This window comes from Gigantopelta aegis, chromosome 7 (assembly GCF_016097555.1).
Source record: "Gigantopelta aegis isolate Gae_Host chromosome 7, Gae_host_genome, whole genome shotgun sequence".
In the NCBI taxonomy this organism is placed as follows: domain Eukaryota; kingdom Metazoa; phylum Mollusca; class Gastropoda; order Neomphalida; family Peltospiridae; genus Gigantopelta; species Gigantopelta aegis.
This window is the reverse complement of record NC_054705.1, coordinates 24,938,728-24,963,789: the sequence shown is the minus strand read 5'-3', so window position 1 is coordinate 24,963,789 and position 25,062 is coordinate 24,938,728. Positions and strand designations below refer to the sequence as shown.

At 37.9% G+C, this 25,062-nt stretch overlaps 1 protein-coding gene across 1 annotated transcript in view; it reads left to right on the top strand.

The window, feature by feature from the left end:
* Positions 1-20,033, top strand: part of LOC121377990 (peroxisomal acyl-coenzyme A oxidase 1-like) — a 29,664-nt gene extending 9,631 nt beyond the window's left edge. The window contains exons 5-13 of the mRNA XM_041506087.1: positions 3,309-3,328; positions 3,931-4,100; positions 5,466-5,628; positions 8,534-8,724; positions 9,180-9,332; positions 11,048-11,153; positions 14,895-15,041; positions 15,989-16,195; positions 19,429-20,033. Coding sequence (XP_041362021.1) covers positions 3,309-3,328; positions 3,931-4,100; positions 5,466-5,628; positions 8,534-8,724; positions 9,180-9,332; positions 11,048-11,153; positions 14,895-15,041; positions 15,989-16,195; positions 19,429-19,518 — 1,247 coding nt within the window. The 3' untranslated portion in view covers positions 19,519-20,033. The remainder of the gene's footprint in view (positions 1-3,308; positions 3,329-3,930; positions 4,101-5,465; positions 5,629-8,533; positions 8,725-9,179; positions 9,333-11,047; positions 11,154-14,894; positions 15,042-15,988; positions 16,196-19,428) is intronic.
* The last annotated feature ends 5,029 nt before the right edge of the window (positions 20,034-25,062 follow it).

Genomic DNA, 25,062 nt, shown 5'->3' with positions numbered 1-25,062 from the left:
AGGTTGTGGACTATCCACTCTCCACAAGTTATAATGCTTCACTTTCACATAGAAACTATTATAGCAGTTGTGGACTATCCACTCTCCACAAGTTGTGGACTATCCACTCTCCACAAGTTATAATGCTTCACTTTCACATAGAAACTATTATAGCAGGTTGTGGACTATCCACTCTCCACAAGTTATAATGCTTCACTTTCACATAGAAACTATTATAGCAGGTTGTGGACTATCCACTCTCCACAAGTTATAATGCTTCACTTTCACATAGAAACTATTATAGCAGGTTGTGGACTATCCACTCTCCACAAGTTATAATGCTTCACTTTCACATATATAGCAGGCTTCACTTTCAACTATTATAGCAGGTTGTGGACTATCCACTCTCCACAAGTTATAATGCTTCACTTTCACATAGAAACTATTATAGCAGGTTGTGGACTATCCACTCTCCACAAGTTATAATGCTTCACTTTCACATAGAAACTATTATAGCAGGTTGTGGACTATCCACTCTCCACAAGTTATAATGCTTCACTTTCACATAGAAACTATTATAGCAGGTTGTGGACTATCCACTCTCCACAAGTTATAATGCTTCACTTTCACATAGAAACTATTATAGCAGGTTGTGGACTATCCACTCTCCACAAGTTATAATGCTTCACTTTCACATAGAAACTATTATAGCAGGTTGTGGACTATCCACTCTCCACAAGTTATAATGCTTCACTTTCACATAGAAACTATTATAGCAGGTTGTGGACTATCCACTCTCCACAAGTTATAATGCTTCACTTTCACATAGAAACTATTATAGCAGGTTGTGGACTATCCACTCTCCACAAGTTATAATGCTTCACTTTCACATAGAAACTATTATAGCAGGTTGTGGACTATCCACTCTCCACAAGTTATAATGCTTCACTTTCACATAGAAACTATTATAGCAGGTTGTGGACTATCCACTCTCCACAAGTTATAATGCTTCACTTTCACATAGAAACTATTATAGCAGGTTGTGGACTATCCACTCTCCACAAGTTATAATGCTTCACTTTCACATAGAAACTATTATAGCAGGTTGTGGACTATCCACTCTCCACAAGTTATAATGCTTCACTTTCACATAGAAACTATTATAGCAGGTTGTGGACTATCCACTCTCCACAAGTTATAATGCTTCACTTTCACATAGAAACTATTATAGCAGGTTGTGGACTATCCACTCTCCACAAGTTATAATGCTTCACTTTCACATAGAAACTATTATAGCAGGTTGTGGACTATCCACTCTCCACAAGTTATAATGCTTCACTTTCACATAGAAACTATTATAGCAGGTTGTGGACTATCCACTCTCCACAAGTTATAATGCTTCACTTTCACATAGAAACTATTATAGCAGGTTGTGGACTATCCACTCTCCACAAGTTATAATGCTTCACTTTCACATAGAAACTATTATAGCAGGTTGTGGACTATCCACTCTCCACAAGTTATAATGCTTCACTTTCACATAGAAACTATTATAGCAGGTTGTGGACTATCCACTCTCCACAAGTTATAATGCTTCACTTTCACATAGAAACTATTATAGCAGGTTGTGGACTATCCACTCTCCACAAGTTATAATGCTTCACTTTCACATAGAAACTATTATAGCAGGTTGTGGACTATCCACTCTCCACAAGTTATAATGCTTCACTTTCACATAGAAACTATTATAGCAGGTTGTGGACTATCCACTCTCCACAAGTTATAATGCTTCACTTTCACATAGAAACTATTATAGCAGGTTGTGGACTATCCACTCTCCACAAGTTATAATGCTTCACTTTCACATAGAAACTATTATAGCAGGTTGTGGACTATCCACTCTCCACAAGTTATAATGCTTCACTTTCACATAGAAACTATTATAGCAGGTTGTGGACTATCCACTCTCCACAAGTTATAATGCTTCACTTTCACATAGAAACTATTATAGCAGGTTGTGGACTATCCACTCTCCACAAGTTATAATGCTTCACTTTCACATAGAAACTATTATAGCAGGTTGTGGACTATCCACTCTCCACAAGTTATAATGCTTCACTTTCACATAGAAACTATTATAGCAGGTTGTGGACTATCCACTCTCCACAAGTTATAATGCTTCACTTTCACATAGAAACTATTATAGCAGGTTGTGGACTATCCACTCTCCACAAGTTATAATGCTTCACTTTCACATAGAAACTATTATAGCAGGTTGTGGACTATCCACTCTCCACAAGTTATAATGCTTCACTTTCACATAGAAACTATTATAGCAGGTTGTGGACTATCCACTCTCCACAAGTTATAATGCTTCACTTTCACATAGAAACTATTATAGCAGGTTGTGGACTATCCACTCTCCACAAGTTATAATGCTTCACTTTCACATAGAAACTATTATAGCAGGTTGTGGACTATCCACTCTCCACAAGTTATAATGCTTCACTTTCACATAGAAACTATTATAGCAGGTTGTGGACTATCCACTCTCCACAAGTTATAATGCTTCACTTTCACATAGAAACTATTATAGCAGGTTGTGGACTATCCACTCTCCACAAGTTATAATGCTTCACTTTCACATAGAAACTATTATAGCAGGTTGTGGACTATCCACTCTCCACAAGTTATAATGCTTCACTTTCACATAGAAACTATTATAGCAGGTTGTGGACTATCCACTCTCCACAAGTTATAATGCTTCACTTTCACATAGAAACTATTATAGCAGGTTGTGGACTATCCACTCTCCACAAGTTATAATGCTTCACTTTCACATAGAAACTATTATAGCAGGTTCTGGACTATCCACTCTCCACAAGTTATAAACTATTATAGCAGGTTGTGGACTATCCACTCTCCACAAGTTATAATGCTTCACTTTCACATAGAAACTATTATAGCAGGTCTGGACTATCCACTTATAAAGTTATAATGCTTCACTTCCTGGGAAAAATTAATTTGTTTATATTTACCACAACATGATTTGCAAAGACTTTCACATAGAAACTATTATAGCAGGTTGTGGACTATCCACTCTCCACAAGTTATAATGCTTCACTTTCACATAGAAACTATTATAGGTTGCACCAGTTGTGGATCTTTGGCTGGAATGAGAAATAGCCCAGTGGGGATCGAACCTAGATGAACTGTGCATACGGTGACTACTTTGTCACGTGGCTATGTCCCGCCAATTCACTGTGCTTTTTCTTGTTTCATCCAGTGTGTCACAACTGGTGTAACAAACATATTTTATATTATTCTAGTTCAATCAACCAGTAGAAATGTACCAGAAAGCTGTGCTGTCTGGCACGCATCCCCTAGACGTTGTTGTTTAGGATCTAGACGACCATTGCTACTTGTTCATTATACCATTCCATAATCAAAGGTAGAACATGACGTCATGCAATATGTAAAACTCCATGCATTCCTTCTAGTGATGTCATATATATATATCGGCTGTCAGCAGGGTCGTGACGTTATGGTACAGAAATAAAATGCAGTAAATTTTATAATAATTCTACTAAAATTATTACTGATTGAACTAGAAAACATTTCTCGCATGAGTCCTTTTGTAGATGGTTTTTTCTGACGCTTGTCTCAAGAAAATCAGTCCTTTGAGCTCGCTAAAGCTCGCTCCAAGGATTGATTTTCTGGATACTTGTGTCAGAAAAACCATCTACAAAAGGACTTGTGCCAGAAACCATTATTCTGTCTGTGGCATAGTGCATATAAAAGATCCTTGCTACTATTTGAAAAGAATAGCCTATGGTGTGTGGTGAAGGCAGGTGTTCTCTGTCATTATCTGTGTGGTCCATTCTAATCCTCTAGAAACATTGTTTTTATTCAGGGGGTCTGTTAATGTTAATAGCCATCTTGTTTCACTAGGTGATGGAGGATGGGACATACATCCAGCCAAAGAACTCGAAGGTTGTGTACGGCACCATGGTTTTTATCCGCTCGTCCATCTGCATCAATTGTGCATACAGTCTTGCTCATGGAGTTACCATAGCAACCCGCTACAGTGCAGTCAGACGGCAGAGTGAGCTGGAAGCAGGGTGTGTAGATTATTATAAATATTACCTTCTCCATCTTATTTCCATCTCTGCACTCATTCCTATTTCCGGCCTCAGTGGCATCGTGGTAGGCCATCGGTCTACAGGCCGGTAGGTACTGGGTTCGGATCCCAGTCGAGGCATGGGATTTTTAATCCAGATACCGACTCCAAACCCTGAGTGAGTGCTCCGCAAGGATCAATGGGTAGGTGTAAACCACTTGCACCGACCAGTGATCCATAACTGGTTCAACAAAGGCCATGGTTTGTGCTATCCTGTCTGTGGGAAGTGCAAATAAAAGATCCCTTGCTGCTAATCGGAAGAGTAGCCCATGTAGTGGCGACAGCGGGTTTCCTCTCAAAATCTATGTGGTCCTTAACCATATGTCTGACGCCATATAACTGTAAATAAAATGTGTTGAGTGTGTCGTTAAATAAAACATTTCTTTCTTTCATTCCTATTTCACTGAGTGGTAAAGTGCTAGCATGATGTGTGGTCGGTCGGGGATCGATCCCTGTCGGTGGACCCATTGGGCTATTTCTCGTTCCAGCCAGTGCACTATGACTGGTATATCGAAGACCGTGATATGTGCAATTCTGTCTGTGGGATGGTGCATGTAAAAGATCTCTGGCTACTAATGGAATAATGTAGCGAGTTTCCTCTCTAAGACTGTGTCACAATTACCAAATGTTTAACATCCAGTAGCTAATGATTAGTAAATAAATGTGCTCTAGTGGTGTCATTAAACAAAACAAACAAACTTTCAAACTCTATTATATTAAAGACTGTTGCATGTGCATGATCTGTCTTGTCTGTAAGAAAATATATTTGAAAAAACCCTACGTACATATACCTGTAGTCGAATTAACTCAGATGTGTGCCCAGGACAGTATGCCTGAACCTTAATTGAATATAAGCATAAAAATAACTATAAATGAAATTAATTAATTAATTTTCCAATACTGTTGAGCTAAACAATGCTTATTCTAGAAACTACGGGGCGAGACGTAGCCCAGTGGTACAGCGCTCCCTCTTGATGCGCGGTCGGTGTAGGATCGATTCCTGTCGGTGGGCCAATTGGGCTATTTCTCACTCCAGCCAGTGCACCACAACTGGTATACCAAAGGCCATGGTATGTACTACCCTGTCTGTTGAATGGTGCATATAAAAGATCCCTTGCTGCTAATCGAAAAGAGTAGCCCATGAAGTGGCGACAGCGGGTTTGCTCTCTCAATATCTGTGTGGTCCTTGACCATATGTCTGATGCCATATAACCGTAAATAAAATATGTTGAGTGCGTCGTTAAATAAAAACATTTCCTTTCTTCATTCCTAGTATTTTATGTATTATTGTACTTTTTGTTCTCAGAAATGGAGAGGCTCAGGTCATTGATTACCAAACACAGCAGCATAAGATATTTCCCGCGTTGGCCACGGCATATGCTCTCTGGTTTGCTGGACGTCACATAATGGAGATTTATCTAAAAGTCAGCTTTGAGATGGACAAAGGATCCATGAAGGAATTGCCAACGGTATGTAGTATTGTCACCCAGATAAAAATCCTTGGAATGTTTTAGAAAATCGGGATGTTAGCAATCTCTGAAAATTGGTGTATCAAAATCCATGATCGTACATGTATTTGCTGTCCTATTTATTGGAAAGTGTATTTGCTACTAATGGAAAAATGTAGACTACATGATTATGTATTTGTCAGAATTAGCAAATATTTGACTTCTAGTTGTCGATGATTAATTAATCAGTGTGCTCTAGTGGTGTTGTTAACCAGAACAAACTTTAGCTTTGATGAGGGTCACTGTAACCCAAGGTTTATGCTATCATTCACAATATCGCAAAATGTAAATTAAATGTGAATTTGATGAATATATTGACTAATTTGCTGAAAAGAAACATGCATGTATAATTCGAACAGTGTGTGTTGTCTTAGATCTGGCTGTGGCTAATTCAGGCATCGAAATCATCATTGTGTCTGGTAACCCATATACAGGTTACCACAAAATATAGCCTGGTAACCTATAGGTTACCACAACTATATGAATGTTAGAATTGAATTCCTGTTACTACTAGTTTAATGCCCATACATGTGTCAGATGATTATTGTAGTATACATGTATTTATGATTCATTCTTTATCTCACCGGCCTCGGTGGCGTCGTGGCAGGCCATCGGTCTACAGGCTGGTAGGTACTGGGTTCGGATCCCAGTCGAGGCATGGAATTTTTAATCCAGATACCGACTCCAAACCCTGAGTGAGTGCTCCGCAAGGCTCAATGGGTAGGTGTAAACCACTTGCACCGACCAGTGATCCATAACTGGTTCAACAAAGGCCATGGTTTGTGCTATCCTGCCTGTGGGATGCGCAAATAAAAGATCCCTTGCTGCCTGTCGTAAAAAGAGTAGCCTATGTGGCGACAGCGGGTTTCCTCTAAAAAAATCTGTGTGGTCCTTAACCATATGTCTGACGCCATATAACCGTAAATAAAATGTGTTGAGTGCGTCGTTAAATAAAACACTTCTTTCTTTTCATTCTTTATCTTATCACTGTTCTTAATGTATTACATGTAAAATGCGGACGTTCTGAAATTGTATCAGTGCGCGCAAACATCAGTACGAGAAATGAAATCCGGAAGTAAATTTATCTAGTGGAATGCATTGCCTGGTTTACGTTTGGAAACGAAACTACCATTCACGCTGAAATGTTTGTCGAGAACGAAACACCGTTCTCGACTTTTCTTACATGTGGTAACCTCCCGGTAACCTGAACAACCGTTCTCAACTTATTTCGATGCCTGTAATTGTAATATGAATTTAGCTACAGGTTTTCTGACAAATTCACTAAATAGTAATTTTTGGGCTCCAGTTGAAATCCGGGTAACGCTTTTCTTCTATTTTTGTTTTTTCATCCAGTGTCTCATTCATTTGTATTGTCCGTTTTATTAAATAGAACAACATTGCAGTCTTGAAATTAATTCATAATTCCATGAAGAAGTTGAAAACGTATGAAAACACAATAAACTTAACAAATAAAACCATATATTGAAGTATATCATAATGGTGTCAATGGTGAAAAACAAAACTTATTGTGTTACATACATTTATCGTTACATCCGTCCATTTGTCCATTCATCCACCCACCGACTATCCATGATTTCACCCACCCGACCATCTGTTCATCCATCCGTCTATCTGTCCATTTGTCCATTCATCCACCCACCGACTATCCATGATTTCACTCACCCGACCATCTGTTCATCCATCCGTCTATCTGTTCATTTGTCCATTCATCCACCCACTGACCATCCATGATTTCACCCACCCAACCATCTGTTCATCTATCCGTCTATCTTTCCATTTGTTCTTACATAAAAAAAAAGTCCATTCACACATCCATTCAAACATCCATCCATCAATCCATCCAAAAACCAACTCACTAATCAATGCATACATTTATTCACTCCCCACCCCTCCATTCATACAACCATCTACCCATTCTGGTCCATTTGCCCAGCTGTCCCTCCGTCCATCCATCCATCCATCCGTCCATCCACCCACCCACCCACCCATCCATCCATCCACCCATCCATCCATATAAAGGGTAATCAGTGATTCTTTGATTATGTGTCCGACTTTTGTTGAGTCATTTTGTTTCCTTTGCAGTGGATTCATTAGCTTTTGCTTTGTCTCAACCAGTGCGCCATGTCTGGTATATTAAAGGCTGTTCAATGTATCGTCCTGTCTGTGGGAAAGTCGGGATAAAAAAGATCTCTTGCTGCTAATGTGGAGAGATTATTCTGAAGACTACTGTGAAATCACTTTTATTCACGGTGGTCTAATTTTAATCTAATTTGTGGTGTAGTGCGGTCAATGAATGTAAGAACACAATGAAAATGTAACACATGTATATATAATACAGATTTATAATAATACCGTTTTCGATCCACAAATATAAGTGCCTGATGGCAAAACCACACAGATTTAAGCCCACGAAATAAAGGGATTCAAATTGGGTGGGATGTAGCCCAGTGGTAAAGTGCTCACTCGCGAACAATTCGATATCGATCCCTGTCAGTGGACCCATTTGGCTATTTCTTGATCCAGCCAGTGCACCACGACTGGTATATCAAAGGCCATGGTATGTGCTATCCTATTTGTGGGATACTGTATATAAAAGGTCCCTTGCTACTAATGCAAAAATGTAGTGGGTTTCCTGTTTAAGACTATATGTCAAAGTTACCAACTGTTTGACATCCAATAGCCCATGTTTAATAAATCAATGCGCTCTAGTGGTTTTTTATAAAGTGATTCACACTGTATGTGTCAGAATTATTAAAATGATTGACATGCAGTTGCTGATGATTAATTAATCAATGTGTGCTAATGGAGTCATTAAACAAAACAAGCATTACTTTTTCAATCACAGCTCCATGGAATGTCTGCAGGGGTTAAAGCATTGTCATCATGGTCAATGGCGTCCTTCCTGGAAACGTGTCGAATGGCATGTGGAGGTCACGGGTTCAGCAACGCCAGCGGCTTTCCCAAAATCTACCGGGATGCATCGCCGGCTGCCACATACGAAGGAGAAAACACTGTGATGATGTTACAGACTGCCAGGTAATACTTACTGTATTAACACACAGATTGGTGGAAATATATCTTAATGTATTTAAACAATAAATGGATTAGGCAAACGTTTTCCAACTTAGTAAAGTCCAAACGAATGAGTTGAGTGTGTTATTAAATAAAACATTGTGGGTCGAATTTATAAAGCCTGTTTATGTCTTATACGAGTGTAACTACATTAATATACAATGCTTAAGCACGTGTGTTTAAGAAAAACAGTCTTAATAAATTCAACCCTGTTGCTTTCCTTAACTGTTTTAATGTTGTGATTGTTACGGCGCTCGGAGTTCCTCTATCAGTTTGATGTCACAAAAAAGCTCGTTCCATGACGTTATTCCAGCACAGAAACAAAAAGGTTATGGTTTACTGATTTTATGTTATGTATTGTATTGATTTACCTACACGGCGTGGTATGACTCAGTCTTTTAAAACTTTTCAATTTACAGGTTCCTGCTGAAGTGCTATGCTCAGATGAAACATGGAGAAAAGCCGATTGGAATCATGGCCTACTTAAACCAGCCACTAGGGGGCAGCAGCCCACTTAACAGTGACCTTGATCTTGCAACCTTGGTTTCTGCTTTTGAACACAGAGCTTTACGGTAACGACCTCTGTAGTTTAATATACTGACCTCCAAAAGAAACAATTTTACTATACTAAGAAAAATTTATTTAATTTCCTTTATAATTTGGATAATGGAAATAAAATGGTTGTTAAATATGTTTCTGCCTTTATGGAATTAAAATTTTGTTCCCAACATGCCAAAACACCACTCTCATAAATATATCTTTTAAACATGCAAAATATTTAGTTTTTTCTTCAGTAGTCTCTCAAGAGTATTGGCCTCGGTGGCGTCGTGGTTAGCCATCGGTCTACAGGCTGGTAGGTACTGGGTTCGGATCCTAGTCGAGACATGGGTTTTTTAATCCAGATACCAAGTCCAAACCCTGAGTAAGTGCTCCGCAAGGCTCAATGGGTAGGTGTAAACCACTTGCACCGACCAGTGATCCATAACTGGTTCAACAAAGGCCATGGTTTGTGCTATCCTGCCTGTGGGAAGCGCAAATAAAAGATCCCTTGCTGCCTGTCGTAAAAGAGTAGCCTATGTGACAACAGCGGGTTTCCTCTCAAAATCTGTGTGGTCCTTAACCATATGTCTGACGCCATATAACCGTAAATAAAATGTGTTGAGTGCGTCGTTAAATAAAACCTTTCTTTCTTTCTTTCTCAAGAGTATTGGTATAGTTTCTTTTGGACGGCACTATATTAGGTATATTGCTTACAATTAGTAAGTGACCTTGACCGTGACCATGCCACTATGATTTCTTTTCTTGAGCATTGATTAATATAAAATGTAAATAAAATATTATATAAAATGTAAATATGAGAACAGTCAGACATTGCTTGACTAAATGTTTCTTTATATGACATTGCATTATATAATTTAATTTAAAAATAAAATTGGATGTATTTTTCATGGTTGGCACAATAAAGCATAATTATACAACTTGACTGCAGTGTAACATCGTTTCTGATGGTTTGAAAGCTTCTAGAAAGGTCTTGAGATAGTCTGGTTTGAAGGAATGGCATTGTGGAAACAATGGGATTCCACGCTCGTTCTGAAAGGGCTGTAGAAATAGCTCAGTGGTAGAGCACTCGCCTGAGGTAGAATAGGTTGAAATTCAAAATCTAGTCTGAAGTAAACGAGTCGAGTTGGGCTTTTGTCATTTTACCTATATTTTTGGTCACTAACCAAAGATATGGAAATTTATATTGTCATCTTGTGTTGTCAATGTGTACAGTGAATTCATTATAAATTGGTATATACATGTAGGACTGCTCATTAAGCGTTGATTAAACAATGTGCTGGGGTGTTGTTATTATTGATTTCCTTTATTTTCTTTTGACATTTCAACTTATTTTAGTACTTATATCCAGTTATGGTTCAAGCATGCTGCCCTGGACACACACCTCAGCTTTCTGGGTTGTCTGTCCAGGACATTGAGTTAGTTGTTAACTGTTAGTGGTTGGTGAGAGAGAAAAGGGTGTAGTGGCCTTACACCTACCCACTGAGTCGTTAAAACTCGCCCTGGGTGGGAGCCGGTACCAGGCTGTGAACCCTGTACCTACCAGCCTTGTGTCTGGTGACTTTACCACAACACCACCAAGGCTGGTGACTTTCTTTTAGTGTTGTATGTTTTGTTTCAGTATATATCGGTTTATGTAGGACTGCTCATTAAGTGTTGATTAAACAATGTGCTAGGGTGTTGTTATGACATACATTCCTTTCCTTTAGTCTCATGTGTTTTGTTTCAGGTTGATTGATGAAGCCGCCAGCAGTGTTGAGAGACTTGTTCTGTCTGGCATGTCTCAGACAGACGCCACAAACCGGTCTGGGGTCCGCCTCGTTGCCGCGGCAATGGTAGTGTATCTCATCCTAACACATTACAAACAAGTTAAAAAAATCTTTTTAACGATACCACTAAAGCACATTGATTTATTAATCATTGGCTATTGTAAACCGATGGCGAGTGTGTTCTGTATTGTGATTGGTTAATAACATTAATTTTTCCGGGATCAAATGAAAATAACACCCGGAAAGCTAATGATGTCATTAGAAAGTGACGTCATTAGCAATTGGAACAGGTGAAGTTGACGATTCAAGGGTCTACAGTTAGTTTGTAGTCAGGTATTTTTGTCCGAAAATACCAAATATACAGTTAGTTCTGAAGAAAAACGATTCAGTTTACAAAGGACATAACCATATGGAGTTTTTAGATTTGCGGGTGTTATTGTCTATCTGATGCCCACAAATGTTTCATTTTTGACCTCAGGCTAACGCCTTCGGACAAAAATGACATTTGCGGGATCAAATAGACAATAACACCCGCAAATCTAAAAACTCCATATGGTTATCTCCTAATTGGATGTCAAACATTTGGTAATTCTGACATATATCGTACCGTCATACAATTTCGATCGACATATGTTTTCGATACTTTGTTTGTAACTGCATGTATCGCAAGATATTACATCACTATCAGCCTGAACATAAACAATGAAGTGTCTTTTACCTCACAATATTAAAAATGCTTCAAGTCAAGCTGCCAACTTTATGTTTTAATTATAATACCATAAATAGTGTGCATGTTATCAGTTTTTCGTAATGCAATATTTTCGTACTAATGAAATGCCTCACATAGCGAAATCCTGGTATCACAAATCCCTGCAAAGTTATCGTCTGCAACACTGACATCTGACTTGCCAAAGTTTGAAGATATACCACATGATCATTACACTGAACAATAAAATTTATGGAAGGCTGGTTGGGTTACCTCTTATGTTATTCACAGCAAAGATTTTTTTGGTAATTTCTGGTGGGGGCATGTTTACATGTGCATTTACATTTACTACAAATAAAGGTGGTTTGGTGGAATTCGATTTTTTGTACTTAAGGTGACATACTGAATTTAGGTGTCGTTGATACGTATAACAAGAGGATTAGACATTAGCCTATGACGAAAACATAATGTAAATATGTTTTAAGTGAACACTGTCTATTGGTCTGAAGATTATTCAATATTTTTTACAAGTTACAAACATTATATGATTTTATTTTCAAAAGAAGATTTTGATGTAAATTATTGCACGGAGTATAGATCCTTCACTGCCATAAAAAGGACAAAAATAGACGGCCAATGAAACTATCGAAAACATATGACGTTTGTGAAAATATAGCGGAAACACCTGTACGACTTAGCAGCTAGTGTTTTTGGAGGAAAATTTGGTGTTCATGGGAAATTATCATTGTTTTTTCACAATAAACTAATGTGACTTGAGAAAGGTAAAGTAGTATTGTATGTACGAAGTATTCTTTTTATTATATTTTAATTTTTTGCTTATCGTATCGAAAACATATGACGCCAGGATATATAATTCTCACATGCTGTTTAAATAAAATTACAAACGCAAGTATGGGTACAATGAAGACATAGATATGAAAAGTTTTTGTTTTTTAACGACACTACTAGAGCACATTGATTTGTTGATCATCAGCTATTGGATGTCAAACATTTGGTAATTCTGACATATAGTCTTTAGAGAGGAAACCTGCTACATTTTTCCATTAGTAGCAAGGGATCTTTTATATGCACCAGCCCACAGACAGGATAGTGCATACCACAGTCTTTGATATACCAGTCGTGGTACACTGGCTGTAATGAGAAATAGCCCAATGGGGCCACCGACAGGAATCGATCCTAGACCGACCGCGCATCAGGCGAGCACTTCACCACTGGGCTACATCCCGTCCCCTGACATAAAATAAAGACAAAAGTCAATGGAGATATAGGGGGGGTCCCAGCCATTGCCCCTTTTACTCTCTTAATGAACTTCCCATGTAATATGTTATTACTGGTTCAAAGTTATGGAACAAGTTTGCAAATTGTGTCATACATTTTGTACAGCTTATGTGTAAGTGTCATTACTTACTATGAAAAATGAAGGTGTCTAAAAATCCAGAATGTGAAAGACTGTAGGGTTCCAACCATCAAATGAAACCCCACAGACAACAGTGATAATAAATGTAGATATAGCCATTAGCGGATTCTGAGGGGATCACAGTTGACACTCCCTCCCCTTCGGCCCATTTGAAGTGCCCCTTTTCACACATTTTTTATTACACAAAATGTTCCAAACTCAAGTAGCAAAACACCACTAAACTGCCACGAAGAGGTGTGTCAGTATTTTTATTTCAAAAACTGTTCTGGGAGAGTAAGAGCCCCCTCCCCCTCCCTGGTACAAGTCTCATTCCCTTTGGAAGGTCGGCTCATTTCCTTTGGCAAACTCAAATATGCCATTTTTAGAATTTTGGGACCCTTCCCTTTTCAAAATTCTGGATCCACCCCTGTATAGCTAATACTTGTAGTTTTTAAATCAACATATATACCTTACATATAACACCACACACCTTAAAATTAATGAAAGAAATGTCTTAATTGTGAGACAAATTAAGTTGCTCTTTTTTAAATATTAGAAGCATTCTTTACTATTATAGTTCCATACAAAAATTGTGGAAATCTCCTCCAGTGAAAATCTTGTTGGTGAAAACCTATTTTTGTTAAAAATCTTCTGCCATAAATACAGGTACTCCACCCCTTGGTCAAATCATTATTTGTTAATATTTCCTTGCTTAAAAACAGTGCACCATGACTTGTATATCAAAGGCCATGGTATGTGCTTTCCTGTCTGTGGCAAATGGCATATATAAAAGATCACTTACTGCATTTAGAATAATGTAGTGGATTTCCTCTGATGACTGTGTGTCAGAATTACCAAATGTTTGACATCCAATAGCTGATGATTAATTAATCAGTGTGCTCCAGTAGTGTCGTTAAACAAAACAAATGGAAATTGCGGAAATGTAAGAAAAGTCGGAGTTGATACACACAATGTATAAATTTGCACTATACATACTAATCTAATATATACATGTATAATATAATTATTATACCTTTGCATCTTTTAATTGATGTAAAATATGTTGGCACTTTTTCATTTTGAGGTGGTTTTAATTGGAGTTTCTTTCTTCTGAAGATCTTAAGTGGTCAGTAAACATCTATTTTATTCTGAAGGTTTTGACAGTTGACATGGTTTTGACCAGAGCCCCATTTTACAAGTAATCTTAGCGTTATGCACTTAAAGGCGTATTGTCACAGACCACTGACCTATTTAATGGTCTAACAAAGTATTACCTGAACAAAAATAATTTGATTTGTTCCTAAATGTACTTTATTGAACCATCTTCATAACCACCATACTCCATTTTTTAATGACATTTTGTAAAAATAAATGAATTATAGCAGTGGTCCATAATTCAAAAACTAAAATTGCGGAGAGGGTTGACATGGATTTCACTCCATCATGGTTCAGTTAAGGTGATGCGATAGCTAGATTTGGTTTCCAACAATTAAAATTAATTTTTATTTATTATCCATTTTTAGAGAAATAAGGTCCTTAAATCCGTGAAAATATCTTAGCAGTAAGACTACTTTGTAAAACGGGGCCGATTTTTTTTTTTTTTTTACCTATGTTTATTTTAATGATTACAGTACTTATTATTTTATTTTAATTTTTTTTAAATGTTTAAATTTTGTTCTCTCAGGCACACTGTCAGTGTTTTGTTTTGTCTGCCTTCGTTGAGAAAGTGTTTGACCCCCAGCTGGACTCTCGGACGAGAAGTGTTTTGAAATCGGTCTGTCAGCTGTTTGCCGTGTACACCATGCTGGAAAGTCTAGGAGAGTTCATGCAGGTAACCGCTCACCTTGTACGACAGACTTCATAAGATTGTTCACTCGTGCATATTCATAAACACTATTTATGGCTAAAGCATATTCATAAAACAGCTCTTTGGAACATTGCATATTCCTCAGCTGTATTCCACATGGTCTTAAATATTTATAGTTAAATTTTCTTTGCGTCTATTCACTTTACGGCAGTATGAATGGCCCAGAGGTGCTTACTTTTTTCATTCAAATCTAGATGAACTGACACCACAGTGGAGTCATACTTTCCATCAGTTCTTAAATAAGCTGTCTTTTAGGTTTTGCATATTCATAAACTGCATTTTAGTTCTTGTATAGTCATAAGCTCAAATTTGAGTAAGTATTCATTCATAAGCTGGTTTTGATGACTTTTGGTTGTTCATATATACTTTCTGATTGACTTTTGTATATTCATTAAGATTTTAACTGCATTTATGTTTTGGTGCATGCTAGTATAAACCATAAACACAGTGTACAAACAGTATGACTTGGCATAGTGGGCCATACAATAGTGTGCACATCACTTCTTTTTTCCAGTTCATACTTGGACAAACCTACAAAATGATGGTGGTCAAATCTTATAAATTAAATTTATGTGCATATTTTAACAATATATGTCTGAATTTGTTTTGTATAGCACAAGAACGAAAATGTTCATTCACCATTGGTCAAATATCTTATTCCATATTTTACCATTGTTATATTATTGTGCTGGGGTGTCATTAAACATTCAATTATTCATTCATCAATGTTTCACCCACCCATCCATATAACCACCCCACCCCCCAAAATCCATAAAACATACCCACCCATCCATCTATGCATCCATCCATAAAAAAAATCCATATAACAAACCCACCCATCCATCTGTGCATCCATCTATTCATCCATCCATCCATCCATCTTATCTCATGTTTTCTGCTTATCATTCCAGGACAGCTACATCTCGCAACTGCAGGCGTCCATGTTGAACTCCAAGCTGTGCGATCTTCTTGCTGAAATCCGCCGCAATGCCGTCCCTCTCGTCGACGCGTTCGACTTCCCCGACCAACTTCTCGGCAGCGCTCTCGGTCGCTACGACGGAAATGTGTACGAAGCGCTCTTCGAATACGCCAAGAACTCGAAGCTGAACAACTCTGATGTAAGTTGACAATTTGCAGTACTAGGTCCTGTTATATTAAGCAATCTTAGCGCTGAGATCATTTTAAGTTCATTCGGTAGTTATACTAGTTATGCGTTTAAGGTGATCTTAGCCCTGAGATCATTTTAAGTTCATTAGGTAGTTATACTAGTTATGCGTTTAAGGTGATCTTAGCCCTGAGATCATTTTAAGTTCATTAGGTAGTTATACTAGTTATGCGTTTAAGGTGATCTTAGCGCTAAGATCATTTTAAGTTCATTAGGTAGTTATACTAGTTATGCGTTTAAGGTGATCTTAGCCCTGAGATCATTTTAAGTTCATTAGGTAGTTATACTAGTTATGCGTTTAAGGTGATCTTAGCGCTAAGATCATTTTAAGTTCATTAGGTAGTTATACTAGTTATGCGTTTAAGGTGATCTTAGCCCTGAGATCATTTAAAGTCATTAGGTAGTTATACTAGTTATGCGTTTAAGGTGATCTTAGCCCTGAGATCATTTTAAGTTCATTAGGTAGTTATACTAGTTATGCGTTTAAGGTGATCTTAGCCCTGAGATCATTTTAAGTTCATTAGGTAGTTATACTAGTTATGCGTTTAAGGTGATCTTAGCGCTAAGATCATTTTAAGTTCATTAGGTAGTTATACTAGTTATGCGTTTAAGGTGATCTTAGCCCTGAGATCATTTTAAGTTCATTAGGTAGTTATACTAGTTATGCATTTACGGTGATCTTAGCGCTAAGATCATTTTAAGTTCATTAGGTAGTTATACTAGTTATGCGTTTAAGGTGATCTTAGCGCTAAGATTGCTTCGTAAAACGGGGCCCAGAACATTTATTTCAGTCGATGTTTATACAGGGCTTATAGAATTTTTATAAAATCCACCAGCCATGGAATCAGTGATTTTTTTAATTTACTAGCCACGATTAAAAATTCACTAGCCCTACTTCTTGTTAAGTTGATAAAATGTTACTAAATAATAGTAATAATCAGATATGTCACCTAAACAGGGAGATAAAGCCTAAAAACACTAGGATTGGGGGATTGGGGTGGGGCAAGATATTCATATTTACAAAATAGACATAACTGCAACATTTGACAAAAAAAATTTCACTAGCCATCAGGCATGGCAGTAGTAGTTATTTACTAGCCCAACATTGAATATCATTAGCCATGGGAGTGGAAGGAAGGAAGGAAATGTTTTATTTTAACGACGCACTCAACACGTTTTATTTACGTTTATATGGCGTCAGACATGATTAAGGACCATACAGATTGAGAGAGGAAACCTGATGTCGCTACTTCATGGGCTACTCTTTTCGATTAGCAGCAAGGGATCTTTTATATGCACCATCTCAGACAGGGTAGTACATACCACGGCGTTTGATATACCAGTCATGGTGTACTGGCTGGAATGAGAAATAGCCCAATGGGCCCACCGACGGGGATCGATCCCAGACCGACCGCGCATCGAGCTGGCGCTTTACCACTGAGCTACATCCCACCCCTCCATGGGAGTGGGGCTTCCATAATCTAGAAGCCCTGAGTTTATTGTTAGTTTAATTGTCAGTCAAACATACATGTAGGAGGCAGGATCTAGCACAATCGGTAGATGGTTCATCTAAAGTACCAGGATCGATCCCCACCTATTTCTCATTCCAGCCAGTGCTCCACAACTGGTATATCAAAGGCCGTGGTATGTGCTATCCTGTCTGGGATGATGCATATAAAAGATCCATATCTACTAATAGCAGGTTTCCTCTCCAAGTCTATATGTCAGAATTACCACACGTTTGACATCCAATAGCTGATGATTAATTAATCAGTGTGCTCTAGTGGTGTTGTTAAACAAAACAAACTTTAACTTTTTATCCGAGGTGGTTTGGAGGTAGGATTGAATCCCCTTGGTGGACCCAATCTCGGATTTATTTTTTCCCATCCCAACCAGTATCCCAAGACAGGTAGTTTAAAAAGCTGTGGTATGCCAATGGAATATTCCTTGCTACTAATGAAAAATTGTGGCAGGTTTCCTCAAAGAATGTATGTCAGAATTATCAATTGTTTGACATCAAATAACCAATTGCTTAATACATCTCTAGAGGTATCATTAAAGTTAAAAGTTTGTTTTGTTTAAAAATGCTATATTTTTCCATTAATAATAGTAGCAACAGACAGGATAGCACATACCATAGCCTTTGATATACCAGTCATGGTGCACTGGCTGGAATGAGAAATAACCCAATGGGCCCACTGATGGGGATCAATCCCAGACCGACCGTGCATCAGTCGAGCACTTTACCACTGGGCCATGTCCTGCCCGCATCATTAAAGAAAACAAACTTCAGCTTTTTTCTCATTCTCTAGAGCAAGTATCATATATGTCATACTGTCTTTGAGGAGAGAAAACCTTGTAATGTATACAGCCAAAATTGCAGTTACCGTATTTGACAAGAAATTAGCCCATGTCTTTGAATAAGCCCCTCTCAAGGTACAAGGTTTTGACTCCTGAACAACGATATGTGTAACATCTGTAGTTTAAATGTGAAGATGCATCATTAAACAAACATCTTCTCTTAAATGGCTGCCCATAATTGTTGATTGTCAGTAATACACACGTGTTTGTGTATATCTCTGACTACGCATATCTCGGACTACGTGCCTGCATTCTCAGGACACTACTTTAATGTAGGATATACATGACCTCTGTGCCAGTGAGACTGTCCATTTAATAGTGTAACACTTAGCATTTATTTTGTTTAGTGACACCAGGCATGTGTGCAGGAATTTTAGCGGGTGAGGTCTAGCATCATGCTTCCCCACAAAATATATTAAAAGAAAAGAAAATCTGTTTGAACATGGGAGTGGTTCGACACACGACCCTCTTCTCCTCACACACCTCTAGAGCATAATGATTTACTAATGATCAGCTGTTCGATATAAAACGTATGTTAATTCTGACACATATTCTGACCCAAACATCCCCCCCCCCCCCCCCACCACATTAGCAGCAAGGGATCTTTTATACACACTTTCCCACAAACTTGATAGCATATAGCACTGATGGGGACAGGAAAACAAACAAAAACCCAATCAGAGAATGGGTGCACCGAGGGGATTTGATCCTGACTCAAGCATCTCAGGCGAGTGTTCTAACGACTGAGCTAGATCCCACCCCTATTATTACAGAAACCATTTTCTAGTGATTGATTTAGAATGTAACATTTGTGTTGTCTTCCAGGTGATTGATGCATATTACAAGTACATGAAGCCGTTTATGGAGGAGCAGAGACGAAACATGCAGGGAGCAGCCATTGCATCAAAGTTGTAAATAACAACACCCATGCTAATACACAAGGGGACCAGTACTTGTTTAAAGAGTGAACTACCAGTGATCTTTAAGATTTAACGTGGATATTAATTTATTATTTTTAATTTGTGATTGTTACGGACATGTAACAGGTTTATATAAATATTATATGTATATAAAAAAAACTGAATGAAAACAAGCTGTGTGGCCAAAATGTGGACTCATATTAAAAGATCACAATATTTTCTAATAGTAAATAAACAGAATATTAAGGTCGGCATATTTTCTAATAGTAAATAAACAGAATATACTAGAAATCCTGTGATTTAAAACCATGCCTTGTGGTCTATTTACAGAAGTGGCTATATTTACCAGCAATGTTAAATCAACAGCCTGCATTTGTACTGAAATTAATATAGTGTGTAATTGAAACTGTTCATATTAAAGATTACAATAGTAACAGTAAATAAACACAATATTAAATGTCGGCATATTTTTTAATAGTAAATAAACATGATCTACTAGAAATCCTGTGATTTAAGACAATGCCTTGTGGTCATTTACAGAAGTGGTGTTTGTACTGGAATTAATATACCGTGTTCGTGAACGGCTGAAAATGCATTCTCGTCACACCATTATGTGATGTAGTGTGGGATTTGAGAAGGGAACACGTTCACACCTCTTTAAAACGTTTAGGAACACATTCCCAGCACCAGAACAGAGTACAGAATACACAGCTTAATGCTTTAAATTTGTGCTGTTCTTTATTTAACCAGAAGAGACTAGAACTACCTCAATCTATTGTGTCCACCTGAGGTGCATGGATCATAGGATCAAACCCCCTCAGTGGACACTATGTTCATCTGTCCCAAACAGTGCTCCACGACTAGTGTATGAAAAGAGGTAACCCTGTTGTATGTGCTATCCTGTCTGTGAGAAGGTGGATATACACAATGTAAGGAATTACTTACCGTTAATGAAAGGGATTACTGTTAATGAAAAAATCTGGTGTTTTTTCTCTGAAGACTGTCAGAATAATCAAATATGACATCCAGTAGCCAGGCCGATAGGAGCTGTGGAAGGAGGTGCTGTTTCCCCCCCCCATTTAAGAATGAAAAAGTAGGTGGTTTTTTTTCACCCTCTGAAAACATGGAGCATTTTGTTCAGTATCGCATTGCAGTTCGCTACTCGCAGTAGACTCCGTCAGCCAAAAGGCGCATCATTTTTTTTTTTTAAGACTAAATGGAAAAGCACATTTACGCATTTCCTCGTAGCAAGTTTCAGATTGCTACAGTTTTAAAACAAACATTAGTTGATAATACATTTTCAGTTGACTAGATACAGTAAAGTTCTCTTGTAACAAACCAGAAGGGACCATGATAGTTTGTTAGTTATACATTAGCATAAGTTGGTTATTAATATATAATTCCAATCTCTAAAAATGCCTTTGTTATAAACCCTTGGATTGGTCAAATTCGTATCACGTGATGATAAAAACTGACATTCATAGCACCATGAATCTCAGTTTAGCGCTATTTTTGGCTTATAGCCGGAACTACTTTATGAATTATGTCAACAAAGGAATCCCCGAGGAATTTCCTTGAGATTCTATTTTTAGACATCAAACGGTAATCGTCTGCTGTCAAACTTACAAGTGTCAACGTTAGACATCGTAACATGTCAGATGTTCCTATACAATATTTTGGAGATTTTAATTTAAACACGTTAAATCTCACGAATACTTGTGTCGCACCACTTGAAGTCACACACGCCAAAACCATCTTGTGGAGTAAACACAGAAACTCGCGACACACCTGTTTCATCCATTTCCGGAAACATTGAAACCACTTTCTCCATGTCAAATCTATCAACATATGGAATTTTCACGCACTCAAATGTTGATAACTGTAATTTCAATGTCGTAATTGGTAAATCTGGCCTCAGATTACAGTTATCTTCCCATTTGGTTGTCCAAAATCCGGAAGTTTGACCGTGCAAGTAGTCTGCTGTTTGACTGATTATTTCATGGCAGACAGCTATGAAGTGGCAACTGTTTGACTGAAGTGACAGGGGATAGCATGTAGTTTGTAAACATGTGTAACTTGTTGACATTGAAGACTTGTTTGTGGTAATTCCGGCCCATGCAAAAGTAGTGCTTTTTATGTAAAATGGGTGTACTCCGGCCTGGTTTAGAGGGTGTGTCTGTTTAAACCAATATGCTGGGAGAAAGAGCTGGACAACAGGGGTTGTCCTTTTCAGGATATGTGTCCCCCATGCAGGCAAAGGTACATACAAAACTTCACGGGCCTTCCGATATTAATGAAAATGTTATAGCCACTAAGGCTATATAGAAACATATAGCGAAATTAATTGTGGTCTGAGGCCATCTGGACAGTAATAAAAAAAAAAATGGCGCCCATGCAGTTCGTAGTTACATGTAAATATTCATACACCAACCGCTTCACATATAAATTATACCATACAAAATAGGTCGCTTCAGACATTTTTATTACAGGTTAAAAGTTATTGAAATTACTTACGTTATATGTTTATAGTGAATTCAAAATGTTTCTAGTTGGTATTGACATTTAATGCAAAAAATTTAATATGAATTGTATGAAAATAGAGTTCACTTTTTTATTTCAAAGAGCTTTACATTAATGACATGGTTGTGTTTGGAATTATAAGAATCGAACGCTACGCCATTCATACAGTGTGTAAAGCGGTTTTGCGTTTCATACTAGATAAAACAGGACTTTACGATCAGGTTGTTCTATGCAGTCGTTCGTTCTAAGCATGTTCGTTCTAAGAGTACTTTACTGTATATCGCTAATCAAGATTTTAAAAACAAAATATTCCCTGGGAAAGATGAAATTCTGCCACCCGTTAGAATTTAGAGACTGTCCCCCTCCCCATACTCAATAGCTTATGATTAATCAATGTGTCGGTAAACAAAACACACACTATTTAATCAGCAAGAAAAGTTTGCCCTCTTGCCTAATGATTTTGATAAATATTTTTTATATATATAATGTGTTTGTTATACACAACCCTATGTGTTTATTATGCAGTTATTTTGCTCTGTGTAATAATCAAAGCCCATATTTTTGAAGCCATCATAGAGCTACGATATCATAAAACTGTCGGGGGGCTATGACGTGTCGTAGTGATTTCTTAGCTTACGATGGTTTTACGTTATTGGTTTTATGATATCTTAGTGCTAAGATGCTTCGAAACTATGTGGCCAGCTGTTTAATTGTTACATATTATAGTTTATAATTTAGTTGTAAAGATACTTACACTTTTTTATTCCAAATATGTCAAGTGATGCAAAGGAATTATTTATTGTTCTATAATAAAAGTGTTTTAAGATACAACCATTTTTTATTATTTATGTTTAGCAATTGATGTCATTACATACAGGGTTGCATGTTTCAGTAAAAGAAAATGAACCCCTTCGCACAGTTCCGTTAATTTACTGCAGGTAACAATGTTTTATTCAACGATGCACTCAACACATTTTATTTACGGTTATATGGCGTCAGACATATGGTTAAGGACGACACAGATAATGAGAGAGGAAACCCGATGTTGCCACTTCATGGGCTACTCTTTTTGATAAGCAGCAAGGAATCTTTTATATGCACCATCCCACACAGGGTAGCACATACCACAGCCTTTGATATACCAGTCGTGGTGCACTGGCTGGAACGAGAAATAGCCCAATGGGCCCACCAACGAGGATCGACCCCAGACCGACCGCACACTGTACTATTGGGCTACGTCACGCCCAATAAAATGATAAAGTTGAAGATATGTACAAAAAAGATTGTTTTATTTAACGACGCCACTAGAGCACATTGATTTTTTATATTATCATCGGCTATTGGACGTCAAACATATGGTCATTCTGACACTGTTTTAGAGGAAACCCGCTGTAGCCACATACATGTAGGCTACTCTTTTTATGCCAGGCAGCAAGGGATCTTTTATTTGCGCTTCCCACAGGCAGAATAGCACAAACCATGGCCTTTGTTGAACCAGTTATGGATCACTGGTCGGTGCAAGTGGTTTACACCTACCCATTGAGCCTTGCGGAGCACTCACTCAGGGTTTGGAGTCGGTATCCGGATTAAAAATCCCATGCCTCGACTGAGATCCGAACCCAGTACCTACTAGCCTGTAGACCGATGGTCTAACCACGCCGCCACCGAGGCCGGTAAAGATATGTACAAGTCATCACTGTCCTATCATATATAAACAGTAAAATGGTATATGCATAACCAACAACAATTTGTTAATTGTTAAGTGTGAAGTTTATGTTGTATACACATTGCAAATAATTAAAGCTTTTTTAATAAATAAAATTTAATATAATTTAAAAAACAACTTACATTTTTTTTATGTGCACTACACAACATGTTGCACATCCATTTTGTTTTGTGACTTTAATAAGGTGAGATTTAAGTCTGGTCAGTAGATGGCTTAAAAGTTAAATGTCTCAAGTTTGTTGATAAACATTTTAGCAGAGTACTCTGACTGTAGAGGGCTAGACGGACATTTGGACAGTCAGAGTACTCGGGCTAGAAACATTTACACTACCCTTACCGAAATGACTTATATTTTTCACTTATAAGTGAAGTATAAGTCGTTAATACTTTTCAAGTATAAGTGACTTGTAAAGTATTCAAGTATAAGTGACTTGTAAGTAAACGATTAGGATTTTGTATGCAAATGAGGTATCACTTATACAAAGTATATGTGACATATAGGTGAAGTGTCAACTATACTACTCAAAAGAATTTAAGGGTCAGACGATATTTTCGACATTATTTTCTGAATGTCAATTATATTAGCTAGACCATAATGTCACGCATGGTATTGTTCCATTTTGACGAAAGTGGGTCTAAGCAGCCCATAAATGAATTAAAATCCACTGTCATTGACACTGTCGACTAGTTCTAATGGCGAAAACATGCTTACATTTGCACGTAAATTAGGGCGAAAGCGAAGTCTGCTAAGTGCCCATAACTTGCTTTTCCACAAAGCGCTTCATTTGCACGCTTTGCACGTGTATTCCATGTTCCCAATGCTGAATTTCCGTATAATTGGAGCTTGCGTTCGTGTACGGTGCACACTCCAAATTCGATAATGGTACGACTTCAACTGACTATCGAAGATCGAGGAAGGGCTATTGCTTGGCTTCAGGATGGCAATACGCAAAGAAATGTTGCTCTGAGACTTGGTGTCAGTCAGAGTGTCGTTGGCCGACTGTGGCAACGGTACCAAGCAACGAATTCTGTTCGAAATCGTCCACGTTCGGGAAGACCCCGAAGCACTACAAATAGAGAGGACCGCTACATCACCAATATGACTCTACGTCGACGCACAACCACTGCACGCCGATTACGTGACAATCTGCGGACTGCGACTGGAACTGGAGTGTCTGATCAAACCATACGCAATCGTCTGAGAGCCAATAATCTACGCTGCTGTCGCCAGGCTGTTCGACCACCACTCCTACCACGTCACAGAACGGCCAGACGTCACTGGTGCACGCTTCAT